Source organism: Bombina bombina, chromosome 6 (genome assembly GCF_027579735.1).
Source record: "Bombina bombina isolate aBomBom1 chromosome 6, aBomBom1.pri, whole genome shotgun sequence".
NCBI classification, from domain to species: Eukaryota; Metazoa; Chordata; class Amphibia; order Anura; family Bombinatoridae; genus Bombina; species Bombina bombina.
The window spans coordinates 923,764,246-923,778,652 of NC_069504.1; the positions used below are offsets into that span (position 1 = coordinate 923,764,246).

The following is a 14,407-nucleotide window of genomic DNA, read 5'->3' on the forward strand; positions in this document are numbered from 1 at the left end:
GCATAATTACACTGATAAATAAGAGTGATATTACTAATGGATGATTTGTTCCAAGCCTGGGACCTACCTATGTGCCATTGTCTGGTCCATTGCACATGTTATCGGGTACCAGTATTTTGGGGAGACAAGTAAACTAATAAGACTAACATATGGAAAGCATGACACTTATTCAGGTTCCAGGCTTGGAAAAAAAATGCAATTAGTGATGTTTTTCTGTTAATTAGACAAGACAAGTCAGATTAACTATTAACCACTTAAAGGAAACTAGTAAGCTAACAAGGATTTGCACATGATAAAGTGGTTACAGGGTGTATGCATACAGCTACAGTAATGATGGTGAAAGGAGAAATAACAGGTCTAATTAAGTCTTTGTATATCAGTTGTCCCTAAATGTGTAAGCTTTAAGTCTTGGATGATTACATAACAACCAATGAGGGCCAGGTCAGCTTTAAAGTGGTTTTATGATGGTATATGGTGCTGTCCCAGGGAGCAATATCCCATAATCTCATGGCCTGTCCTTCATTTATCAGAAAGTGAAAAAGTTTTGCCTCTGGGAAGGTAAGACCATGCACTATATTTTTTCATTTGTGTTGAATGAATATAAATAATGGAACTGCATTTGCCTATAAAACGAGAATTTAATTGGTTTCTTACCTGTATGCGTGTAAAGAATGCTAATCCTCATTGTGCAACATGCCAATTAAATCCTAAATTTAAGATACCTCTATTAGGTCCATATATGTGTTTCTCAGGCGTAACATAGCCAGTGCCTCACCAGCCTCTGACTTCACTGCACATCACTACTGAAATGTACATTGTGGCAAAATACTGTGAACTTGAAGAAGCATTCAATAATTCTGATTTGCCAGGTGCACTATGTTACGGAACCATTAACTCCTGGTCCATGCTGGGATCAAGAGAATTATCTTCTTTTCTTGTTTAATCTACTGAATAACTGAAGGAATATGATATTTCTCTGTGATAGTGCAGCTAACATGTGATTACACATAATATATATCACAAGGAAGCAGAGTGATTTGAAGATGGACATTAGACAACGTGAATCTCCAAGAATAACCATTACATCAAATGTATGGACATCCCTGTTTATGGTAAAATGAATATGAACCTTGTAATTTCCTTTTCTTCGCAATAAATATATTATTAGATATTATTTATGTTTGACTTTAAGAAATGAATATCCATTTCGGGAGTCATATTATATTGCAAGAATAAATCTAAATATGATGCAGAAAAAGACGTGATTCCCTGGTTTGTAAAGCTAGAGGATATTAATGGAAAGAGTGTTTCAGGATATTAAACCTTCTGGAGCCTGAAGGGATTCAAAACAGTTGCCTTTGAACACTATAATATAACAAACTAAGCTGTATGCAGAACATTCCTTCCTGAAAAGTATTTTCTTACCAACTAATAAATGAAGGATGATCCCATCTGAAAAAAATCTTCTGTAGGAAATCCACCAAATGTTTGTTGTGTCAGACAGATCAACTATAGTGACTTGATGTAAGTTCACACTGGCATTAACATAGGTTTTTTGTTTCATTTTTGCTTTCTTCTTTTATCTTTTTTGAGGAATCTTTATGTTAAAGGGACAGTAAACACCTTGTAATTAAAAACATATTTATGTTGTGCTGATAAAGAATAATATCAGCAAAGTCTTAACATTTTTATTTACATTAATATTTACTAGAATTATTTTTTCAATCGCCGAACTCCATTCACCATTTGCTTTATTTGGAGGAGCCAATCTGGGCTTTAGTCATTAAACTAGCAGGCTAGCCACAGTCATAAAGTTAGTATAAAATGCATTTATTTGCAGTTATTATCAGTTAAAGACAATTATGGATGGCTATCTAGAAAATTTAGCCTTGAGAAGTCAGCAGGTGCATTTCAAGGTCTGAGCTAAATTAAATGAACATTTGGCAAAATAGATAATGAACATACATTGCAAAGTACTATATTTATGCATACATCAATATTTAATTTACTAATCTCAAGGTGTTTTCTGCCTCTTTAAGAAACTAAATGAAGCTAACTATATCAATCTGTCTATCTATCTATCTATCTATCTATCTATCTATTATCTATCTATCTAAAATACACTGTTCACTGTGCATATAAGGGCAAAGAGACAGCCTCAGTCTATATATAAGGATATCACACACCCTGAGCACATTCAATCTATAGACAATTTCAACCTATATTTACAGTATATATATATATATATATATATATAACATCACATACACAACATACTGGCCACATTACACATAGGCAGCCATGCCATGTATGTAAAGGAATATTAAATATATGATATTGTAATATACAATGTTTAATTATGTGTATTTAAAAACCTTGCAATATACTTTAATTATTTATTTTATCTTCTTTTCTAAAGCCTACCAAATTTCTATAAAGTAATGGGCACTGCCATGTTTTAACTTTCACCTGAGCTATCCTTCCTGCTGAGAACAATTAGAAACAAAAATAAAACAAGCAATAAAAGAGATTGTTCAAACAAGTCTTTGTGGAGCATAGGATTATCCAAAATGGTGTCCACGCTGTGTTGTTTGCACAAAGAGAGATAAATAGAAAACTTGTTAAAAAACATAATATTTATACATTTATAGACACTGAAATACTTTAAGAGAAAATAAACCTTTATATTTCAATAGTTAAGCAACTAATATAATTGTTACATTCAACATATTTCTAAGTGTAATCTTTGCTTTTAATACATCACTATGTCTGGTATATATTTACTGTTTAACATCCCTTAAGTATATCACCAACTTCCAGCCTGAATATAAGGACATAACAAATTACACAAACAGCCCCAGCCTCTGTATAAGGACACACACCACAAAAAGCAGATAGCAGTTTTACAAACAATTTTATGTTTATGCAGCATAGTGTACACAGTGCAAGTGTCTCTGGGAAGTAACAGTAATGGAATTTGTAGCATTTTATTTCAAACTGCAGCCAGTTAGTAACGATATGCAGAAGCCTTTACTATGAAGTGATTTATCTCACATAGAGGCTGCTGCTTGGTTGAGTTACTGGGGTCCATTTATCATTGTGCGGACCGACATGATCTGCTATAGCGAACCATGTCTGCCGCACATCGATAAATGCCGACAGCATTTATCATTGCACCAGCAGTTCTTGTGAACTGCTGGTGCAATGCCGCCCCCTGCAGATTGGGTGTTAATCAACCCGATCGTATTGGATCTGGTTGATTTTCGGCGATGTCTGTCCGCCGCCTCAGAGCAGGCTGACAGGTTATGGAGCAGCGGTCTTTAGCAGTCTGAAGGCTCGCCAGAAACACGGGGCATCAAGCTCTGTTCGAAGCTTGATAAATAGTCCCCACTGAGTCAGTAGTGAGCTGAGTAATTTAAATCTAAATAAATATGTGTGTTTGTGATGAATACAGTGTGTGCAAGAAGAAGCAGGTCACAGTCTATAATATAAACCGGTCTGAAAGGGCATTTGCTATAACAAACATGGTGGATCTGCTGTAACACATCTTTATTGAGTATGTGCACTGAAAACATAACTTGTTTTTTGTTGAAATATTTTTAAAAATAAAGCAGATAAAAGCTAGCTTTATAAACAAAACAAAAAAAAAGGTGCTACATTAATACAACAGCTATCCAAATTAAAGTAAATCTATTTGGTCATTTTGCCTCTACATTACTTTTTTCATACTATCGTATCTCAGGTGACAACCATTTTACTTTATTGTTACCCATATGATGAATGGCTACACAGCCGCCAAATTTCAGCTCAGTTTGACATTATATTCAAAAGTTATACCAATTTAAAAAAAATATATATAAGCTCAAATTTCTGCATAAAAAACACAATAAAGCATCACTATATAAAACTAGAAGTCAAAAGAATTTCAACCATATGTTCAATTTCCATTACCCTCAGCAGGATAGGTTTTTACAGTGTTAGGCACTGACATTTGTAAAAATATATGAGGCAGCAAGATTTTAGATTAATTTGAACCAATTACTTCAGTATAAAAGCATCTTTGCAAGACTCACTAATATAAGTGCAGAATCTTAGCGAATGCAGACAATAGTTAAGAAACAGGGGTCAACAGACCTAACCTGTACACCAGTTCTTAGCTTGCAGATTAAAATCTCCCCAGGTGCGTTCACCCGGGGTGTTTGACAGACCTTACTCGTATACCATTGGTCTAAGCAGGGGTAAGCATTGCACAAGCAGTTGCTTGTGCAATGTTAAATGCGGGCAGTGCACTGCTGCCCACTGGCTGCAATCCAGGGTAGACAGGTTCGAAAAAGTGAACCCTGTTTGTCCGGGCATTGATAAATGGGGCCCACTAGATCAAGGAGTTCATTTCGTCTTAATATCCTCTTCAAGCTGAATTGATCTAAGCAAGTGTTTTTTCTTATTCTATTTTTTTTTTTTTAAACTAGCCATACCTTTATTATGCATGTAAGAAGTTTAAATGTATTTTCTTCCATCTTAGAGACAAATACACACAAAGACAAGGAATAAAGGGATAATGTTCTATGCTATAAAAGTTATTGATGTTTCACTCTAGTGATAAAAAATAAAATCCAAGCATTTATTGAAGATGTTTTTAGAATTTTTTACATACATAATAGGTCATTGCATAGCCCATCTACATCTGCAATTTTTGTAGACCATCTTTGCATCAGTTTGGAAAACGGGTATTTTTTTTTATTATTTATTTTGCTAATTATTATTTTTTTAAATTGACTACATGTAATCCCTGATAATCAAAAACTCACGATCACAGAGATAAATCACTCAGAATCTTTGCTTTTGTTGCTTTTTTAGCATTATATAATGTATGCATCGCTCCTTCAAATGCAGAGCACTGTATAGCAAGATAAAGTTATAATGCAGAAAGTTGCCTTTCTAAAATTCTTTGAGGAACCTTACATATAATCAGGCCCATGAACCCAACCTTCATGTTCTGATACATTTCATTTTATCTTGAACCTTTGGTGATACAGCCAGAGCTCATATTACCCATGCAATTAAAATTATTTGCACTGGAGTAATGTTGCACCTATATATTAATTAATCTGATTCAAAAGCACTCAGTGACATACCAAGGGTGGGGAAGGGGAAGAGGTCTGCACCGGGTGCTAGCAAGAAAATTGGTGCTTGTCATATTTTTTTTCTGGCAGATGTAAATGTGATGCAGCTTTCAAATTCCTTTTGTCAGCATGCGGAGTTCTCAGTATATAAGGTTGGAAAATATATCTGCATGCTGCTAACACCAAGCTTGTATAGGAGCAGCTAACTGTTACTGAGCTGTATTCTAAGCTCAGCAGTGCACTGATGAGTATGAGTAACTCCAGTTCTGTGCATAAGAGCACAGACATAAAATAACTGCAACGTTTCAGAATAAGTCCGTAGTTGATGCATGACTAAGGGCTTATCACAAAACGAAGGAATTTTGAATTTTACCGATGCTGTGGACGTGACTTGTGCAGCAAATATGGTCAGGGTTTAGCAGAGCACTGTGTCTGCATTGAGACCTGTGACTCCATGAAAACCTGCTGTTGCCTTATATACTTTAGTTGATAAGCACTTAGTACTTTGCTTTGGAAACTTCTGACAAGCCAAGGAATTAAATATTTGACATAAAATGGTTGTGATTTTTTTTTACTTGTATGTGTAGTATCTTGCAGCAACTTTGAACTAAATACAATATATAAAATATATAAAAATGCAGTTTTGCTTCTGAAATAACTGGATGATATGCATACATGGCAGTAATTATCAAACAAAGTAGCCAAAATACATTCACATGCACTCAATACTTTTAAAGAATAGAATGATATGGCTTTGTGTTGGCTGTATCCAGGGGTGTGGGGGGGGGGGGGGGGCAAGCCAATAGCAAGTTAACAGGTAACGTTTAAATTGTGAAAATTAAACATGCATTTTATTTGTTTACATGCTTTTTTAGAAAGCTACATAGACTAAAAGTGATACATTGTAAACATTGCTTCAGATCCATGCCCCTTTAAATTGGGATGTAAAATAACTTGACTAATGTCACAATTTTGTCTTCAAAATGTTGACATTTAAAAGAGCAACACGATAATGTTATGTAGAGCACTTCAGTCTTCAGGGGAGATTATTCTTTAAATAATGATATGCAGAGCACATAAATCCTCAGCAGGATATTTTTCCTCAATGACTGAATTACTCTACACATTAGGAGTAGCACTTCAACCTCCTCGTTTGCAACAAAAAAAGGCTCAGGCGTGCTCTCCTATGGCCCCTTATGGCTTTTAGAGATACAGTGGCATTATTGTCCATGTCTGAAGACCCATGGATGCAAAACAGATACTGTTCTATATTTTTGTAAAGAATTAAAATGCACATAAGTACAGGTATAGTAATGGTTTAGAAAGCTAATGAAATTATTTATCTTCAAATGTTTCATATTTCTTTTTTTAAGTAATAATAATAATACGATTTTGTAAAGCATCAGAATATACCCCATATATTTCATAAGATGGACTGAAAGTGACACAATAGAGTGCAATGTTATAATTTGAACCCAGTGAATTTTGTGGCGCTATACAAATAAATGATAAAAAAAATAAAAATAATAATTACCCTGGTTAACAGCAATGTGGTGTTTTATTTCCACATCAGTTGATGTTTAGATATCACTAGACCCAGGGACAAGAAGTGAAAGGAATTTTTGGAATAATTCAGCTACTTTGTATTGATTGATGTTGTAAATGAGTAATGTCAAGTGCTGACATGATCAACATGTCGCATGAAAATGCAATCTTAAAGGGACACTGAACCCAATTATTTCATGATTCAGATAGAGCATGAAATTTTAAGTAACTTTCTAATTTACTCCTTTTATCAATTTTTCTTCGTTCTCTTGCTATCTTTATTTTAAAAGCAGGATTGTAAATCTTAGCAGCCAATCAATATTAGGTTCAGCACCATGGATAGCGCTTGCTTATTGGAGGCTTACATCTACCCACCAATAAGCAAGCATAACCCAGGTTCTCAACCAAAAATAGGCCGGCTCCTATGCATCACATTCCTGCTTTTTAAATAAAGATAGTAAGAGAACGAAGACAAATTGATAATAGGAGTAAATTAGAAAGTTGTTTAAAATGTTATGCTCTATCTGAATCATGAAAGAAAAACAATTGGGTTCAGTGTCCCTTTAATTTTCATACTGATTACTTTATTGTTGGTACAGATTACCTTTCATTTGCAATTTTATTAGGAGTGCAGCAATCAGATCCAATTGAAGACATTGAAATGATTGACATTTGTCGATAGGAACGTAGCATGGATCTTGGTCTGCCTACTCGTCCATCATCAAAATCGGGCTGCAAAATAATTCAAAACGTTGATAAATAAGGACATAAAGCAAAAAAAAAGCATAAATGTTTGGAAACATGAAAAATAGTTTGAGGAGAGAAAATTAAAGTAGAAAACTGAATATGGCTAAAATAAAATTAGAAGAAACAAATAGAATTCGATTTCCCAATGTCTTCTGATTATATAGAAAATGTTTTTGTTGTTATTTTAAAAGACCCAAAAACGTTTTCTCTCATTTAGTTAGAGCATACAATTTTAAACAACTTTCCAATGTATTTCTATTATCACATTTTTTTGTTTTTTTCTTATCCTTTGTTAAAAAGCTCAGGAGCGTGCACGTGTCTACAGCACTATATGGCCACAGTTCTGCAACAATGTTATACATTTGCAAGAACACTAGATGGCAGCACTATTTCCTTTCAAGTAGTCCTCCAGACATGTGCAAGCTACTTATCTAGATGTCTCTTTAACAAAGAATAAGAAGAGAACAGAGCTAATCTGATCATAGAAGTAAATTGGAAACTTAATAAAAATTGTATTCTCTATCTGAATCATGAAAGAAAAAAATGAGTATTCCATGTCCCTTTAAACTATGCATTCCCATCGTATACACCAGCGAATAAGCAAGGGAAGCAACAATATATCATTATTTATAACCTAATATAGTAAAAAAAATCTAAAAGATATCTCTGCTCAAGTAAAATGTATTTCATAGCAACACACTTCTTACAATTCTTTAAAGTGCTTAGGCATATGTAAATACTCCTGTATAATGGAAATATAAATTTAATTCTCACAAAATCATAAGATATTTTCCCAGGTTAAAACTTCAACATGCCACAAAAAAATTTTTTTTTTTCATTCTTCTAAAAAACATAATTCATATACACCAGGAACTAAAAGAAACCTGGTATATGACATTAAGTATATGGTATATGACATTAAGTACATGCAAACGCAAATATAAAAAACGTAAGGGTTGTTCATAATTTATTGTTTGATGATTATTGCCATGGTAACGACTGTCGATGAGCCTTTTCAATGATAATTTAATCACAATTAGCGATTTTAGTTTTTTATCGGCAGCACTTTTTCATTATCATTTCAGTAAAATTGCCCTTTACTTAACATGTGCTTTTCTTGTTTCTTTATCACAATTGGGGATGAGCGAATGTGTTGAAATTACAATTCATTTGGTCAAATTAATAATCCAGTAGACATTTGTTTTGGACAAACGAATGTCGATAAGGATTAAAACCCCTTAAATTCCTTAAACAAATGTTATTTCCAATTTTCGAATGTTACTTTCGTTTTTGAATGCTTATAATAAGATCGAATACCCACATTCAAAATTTTGAACATAACATTTGATTTAACAAATACTATTCAGAAGTTCAATAGTTCATGTGGTAGGAAATTTAGTAAATCGACACATAATAGATACAAATATATCCATTAAAATTTTTCTATTTCAATTATTTAATAAATTGTATATTAACCCCTTGAGTGCTAACGACGGCTCTGAGCCATCGCAGAGTTTCCCACTCAGGTGCTAACAACGGCTCAGAGCTGTCACTAGCACTCTCCCACCTTGAGGGAGATCTGGGGGCTCCCACCCACTCCTACCACGGCACGTTCACGTTTTCCGTGGTGATGTCACGCGCAATGACGTGATGACGTCACCGCGCAACTTTATTAACATAATACAATGACAAGTATAGGGAAAGGGGGCATGCTGCTTAGAAGCCTGTATCTCAGGCATCTAAGCAGCTACAGACCCCCAAGACCTACTGTTGGAAAGGTAATCGCCTAACCTTCCCAGATAAAACAAGTAAACAAATTTTTTTTATAAAAGTGTAAAATTTAAAAAAAACTCTCAAATCAGCTTAGCACCCAGGTGGAAAAGTTCTTAGCACTCAAAGGGTTAAATTTAAAGATTGCATTATAAACACTATTACATAAAGCAAATGTTAGAAATTTGTACAAAGAGTCACCTAGATTACGAGTTTTGCATTAACAGGGGTGCAGTGCTAACGAGCAGTTTAAGCTCACCGCTCACTTGCAGAAACCCGGTGTTAACCGCAAAAAAGTGAGCAAAGAGCAAAATTTTGCTCTACATCTCACCTCAATACCAGCGCTGCTTAAGTCAGCAGTGAGATGGCTGAACGTGCTCGTGCACGATTTCCCCATAGGAATCAATGGGGAGAGCCGGCTGAAAAAAAACCTAACACCTGAAAAAAGCAGCGTTCAGATCCTAACGCAGCCCCATTGATTCCTAGGGGGAAATACTTTTTATGTCTACACCTAACACCCTAACATGAACCCCAAGTCTAAACACCCCTAATCTTACATTTATTAACCCCTAATCTGCCGCCCCGACATCAACAACACCTACATTATATTATTAATCCCTAATCTGCCGCTCCGGACACCGCCACAACCTACATTACACTTATGAACCCCTAATCTGCTGCCCCCAACATCACTGAACCCTACATTATATTTATTAACCCCTAATCTGCCGCCCCCAATGTCGCCGCAACCTAACTACATTTATTAACCCCTAATCTGCCGCCCACAACATCGCCGCCACTATAATAAACATATTAATCCCTAAGCCTAAATCTAATCCTAACCCTAACCCCCCTAACTAAAATATAATTTTAATAAATCTAAATAAAATTAATACAATTACCTAAATTATTCCTATTTAAAACTAAATACCTACCTGTAAAATAAACCGTAAGCTAGCTACAATATAACTAATAGTTACATTGTATCTAGCTTAGGGTTTATTTTTATTTTACAGGCAACTTTGTATTTATTTTAACTAGGTACAATAGTTATTAAATAGTTATTAACTATTTAATAACTACCTAGTTAAAATAAAGACAAATTTGCCTGTAAAATAAAACCTAACCTATGTTACAATTACACCTAACACTACACTATAATTAAATAAATTCCCTAAACTAAATACAATTAATTACAATTTAAAAAAATTATCTAAAGTACGGAAAAAAAACACACTAAATTACAGAAAATAATAAAATAATTACAAGATTTTTAACTAATTACACCTACTCTAATCCCCGTAACAAAATAAAAAAGCCCCCCGAAAATAAAAAAAGCCCTACCCTACACTAAATTACAAATAGCCCTTAAAAGGGGCTTTTGCGGTGCATTGCCCCAAAGTAATCAGCTATTTACCTGTAAAAAAAAAGTACAAATACCCCCCCAACATTAAAACCCACCACCCACACTACCAACCCTACTCTAAAACCAACCCAATCCCCCCTTAAAAAACACTAACCCCTTGAAGATCACCATACCGTTAGACGTTTTCACCCAACAGCTAATAGAATGCAAGCTCAATCCTATTGGCTGTTGGCTTTTTCTACCTTAATTCCGAGTGGCTGATAGAATTCTATCAGCCAATCAGAATTGAAGGGACGCCATCTTAGATGATGTCATTTAAAGGAACCTTCATTCTTCAGTCGGCCGTCGTTTGAAGAGGATGCTACTCGTCGGATGTCTTGAAGATGGACCCGCTCCACGCCTGATGGATGAAGATAGAAGATGCCGTCTGGATGAAGACTTCTGCCCGTCTGGAGGACCTCTTCTGCCCGGCTTGGATGAAGACTTCTGCCCGTCTCGAGGACCACTTCTGCCCGGTTGGGTGAAGACGTCTCACGATAAGGTTATCTTCAAGGGGTTAGTGTTAGGTTTTTTTAAGGGAGGATTGGGTGGGTTTTAGAGTAGGGCTGGTTGTGTGGGTGGTGGGTTTTAATGTTGGGGGGGGTATTTGTACTTTTTTTTTACAGGTAAAAGAGCTGATTACTTTGGGACAATGCCCCACAAAAGGCCCTTTTAAGGGCTATTTGTAATTTAGTATAGGGTAGGGCTTTTTATTATTTTGGGGGGCTTTTTTATTTTGTTAGGGGGATTAGAGTAGGTGTAATTAGTTTAAAAATCTTGTAATTATTTTATTATTTTCTGTAATTTAGTGGGGGGTTTTCATACTTTAGATAATTTTTTTAAATTGTAATTAATTGTATTTAGTTTAGGGAATTTATTTAATTATAGTGTAGTGTTAGGTGTAATTGTAACATAGGTTAGGTTTTATTTTACAGGTAAATTTGTCTTTATTTTAACTAGGTAGTTATTAAATAGTTAATAATTATTTAATAACTATTGTACCTAGTTAAACTAAATACAAAATTGCCTGTAAAATAAAAATAAACCCTAAGCTAGCTACAATGTAACTATTAGTTATATTGTAGCTATCTTAGAGTTTATTTCATAGGTAAGTATTTAGTTTTAAATAGGAATAATTTAGTGAATTTTATTAATTTTATTTAGATTTATTTAAATTATATTTAAGTTACGGGGTGTTAGGTTTAGGGTTAGACTTAGGTTTAGGGGTTAATAACTTTATTATAGTGGCGGCAACGTTGGGGGCGGCAGATTAGGGGGTTAATAAATGTAGGTAGGTGTTGGCGATGTTAGGGCCGGCAGATTAGGGGTTAATAATATTTAACTAGTGTTTGCCATGCGGGAGTGCGGCAGTTTAGGGTTTAATATGTTTATTATAGTGGCGGCAATGTCCGGTTCGGCAGATTAGGGGTTAAAAAATGTATTTTAGTGTTTGCGATGTGAGGGGGGGTTCGGTTTAGGGGTTAATAGGTAGTTTATGGGTGTTAGTGTACTTTTTAGCACTTTAGTTAAGAGTTTTATGCTACGGCGTTGTAGTGGGACCGGCCAACGCTGCTTTTTAACCCTAACGCAAAACTCGTAATCTAGGTGAGTGTAAATTCGAAAGGAACAAATGTGTTAAAATTTGTTTTATTTTTCGAATGCTGCAAAACATTCACCCATCTCTAATCACAATAAACATCTTTAAAGAGACACTAAACCCAAATTTTTTCTTTCATGATTCAGATAGAGCATGCGATTTAAACAACTTTCTAATTCACTCCTATTATCAATTTTTCTTCTTTCTCTTGCTAACTTTATTTAAAAAGCAGGAATGTAAAGCTACATTAAACCACCAATAAGCAAGCGTAACCCAGGTTCTGAACTAAAAATGGACTGGCTCCTAAGCTTTACATTCCTACGTTTTAAATAAAGATAGCAAGAGTATTAAGAAAAATTGATAATATGAGTAAACTAGAAAACTGAATGCTCTATCTGAATCAATAAAGTAAAAAATGTGGGTTTAGTATCCCTTAAATATTTGAAGAAATATTTTTGGGGCCATCTTTCACTTATCAAATTCAACAGCTTAAATGGACTTGATAAATTCCAGACAACACTCTTATTGCTGAGTACCACACAAATCTTTCCGCTAGATTTAGAGTTTTGTCGGTAAAAACCCGCGTAGCTAACGCTGCTTTTTTTCTCAACGCACCCTTCCAACAATGCTGGTATTTAGAGTTGACAAAGTAGAACGGCCGCTCCAAACTCCTCGTCAGACACTGCTCTCAGGCTCACAGTAGTGACGTCAGACGCCACAAATTGGGGCAAAGGAAGCACGCAAATGGGCAAAGGTGCAATACTGGAAAAAGCAGCGACCAACTGCTTACCAGATAATCCAAAAAGTAAAAAAACACTAGCACGGCAGTATTATTGGAAACAGGAACCTTTATTCTATTATACAGCAAATATGCAAGTGGTGGACAAAACGTCTGACATAGACTGAATGATGAAGCGCAACTAGAGGGCGCTAAAAATGTCAGACGTTTTGTCCACCACTTGCATGTTTGCTGTATAATGGAATAAAGGTTCCTGTTTTCAATAATACTGCCGTGCTGCTGGTTTTTTACTTTTTGGATTATCTGGTATTTAGAGTTGTCTGAGGGTCTGCGTTAGGCTCAAAAAAGGGTGCGTTGAGCCTAATTTAGCTCCACTTCAACCCTCAATACCAGCGTTGCTTACGGTAGCGGTAAGATGGGAAAACGTGCTCGTGCACGATATCCTCATAAGAAACAATGGGGCATTTTGGGCTCCTAACGCAGCCCCATTGTTTCCTATGGGGAAACACTCTCTAAGTCTACACCTAACACCCTAACATGAACTCCGAGTCTAAACACCCCTAACCTTACACTTATTAACCCCTAATCTGTCACCCCCGCTATCGCTGACACCTGCATTATACTATTAACCCCTATCTGCCGCTCCGGACACCGCCGCAACCTACATTATCCCTATGAACCCCTAATCTGCTGTCCTCTAACACCGCCGACACCTACATTATATTTATTAACCCCTAATCTGCCCCCCATAGTCTTTGCGAGTCGGGAGTGTGGCGGTTTAGGGGTTAATACATTTATTATAGTGTTTGCGTGGTCCGGTCGGCAGATTAGGGGTTAATAAGTGTAGGTAAGGTAGCGGCAATGTTGGGGGGCAGATTAGGGGTTAATAAATATAATATAGGGGTCGGCGGTGTTAGGGGCAGCAGATTAGGGGTTCATAGGGATAATGTAGGTGGCGGCGGTGTCCGGTCGGCAGATTAGGGGTTAAAAATTTATTTTATAGTGGCGGCAATGTGGGGGGGGCCTCGGTTTAGGGGTACATAGGTAGTTTATGGGTGTTAGTGTACTTTAGAGCACAGTAGTTAAAAGCTTTATATTCACGTGTTAGCCCATAAAGCTCCTAACTAGTGACATTTTGTCATTAGGAGTCTTGTCGGTAGAGGGTCTACCGCTCACTTCTCCCAAGACTCCAAATACCGGCGTTAGGCAGATCCCATTGAAAAGATAGGATACGCAATTGGTGTAAGGGGATCTGCGGTAGCCTGGAATCGCTGTAGGGAAGTGAGCGGTAGACCCTTTCCTGTCTGACTCTAAATACCAGCGGGCTGTAAAAAACAGCATTAGGACCCCTTAACGCTGCTTTTGACGGCTAACGCAGAACTCTAAATCTATGTGTTTATTTGTAACATTAGTTTTATGCATTGAAAAAACACACAGGAATTACCCAAAAACAATTTGTATGACATTAGGAAGTATCACCA

The 14,407-nt window shown here is 35.8% G+C and overlaps 1 protein-coding gene across 1 annotated transcript in view; it reads right to left on the minus strand.

Moving 5' to 3' along the window:
- Positions 1-14,407, minus strand: part of DOCK2 (dedicator of cytokinesis 2) — a 1,640,323-nt gene that overhangs the window by 117,826 nt on the left and 1,508,090 nt on the right. Inside the window, 1 exon segment of the mRNA XM_053718563.1 lies at positions 7,273-7,400. Coding sequence (XP_053574538.1) covers positions 7,273-7,400 — 128 coding nt within the window.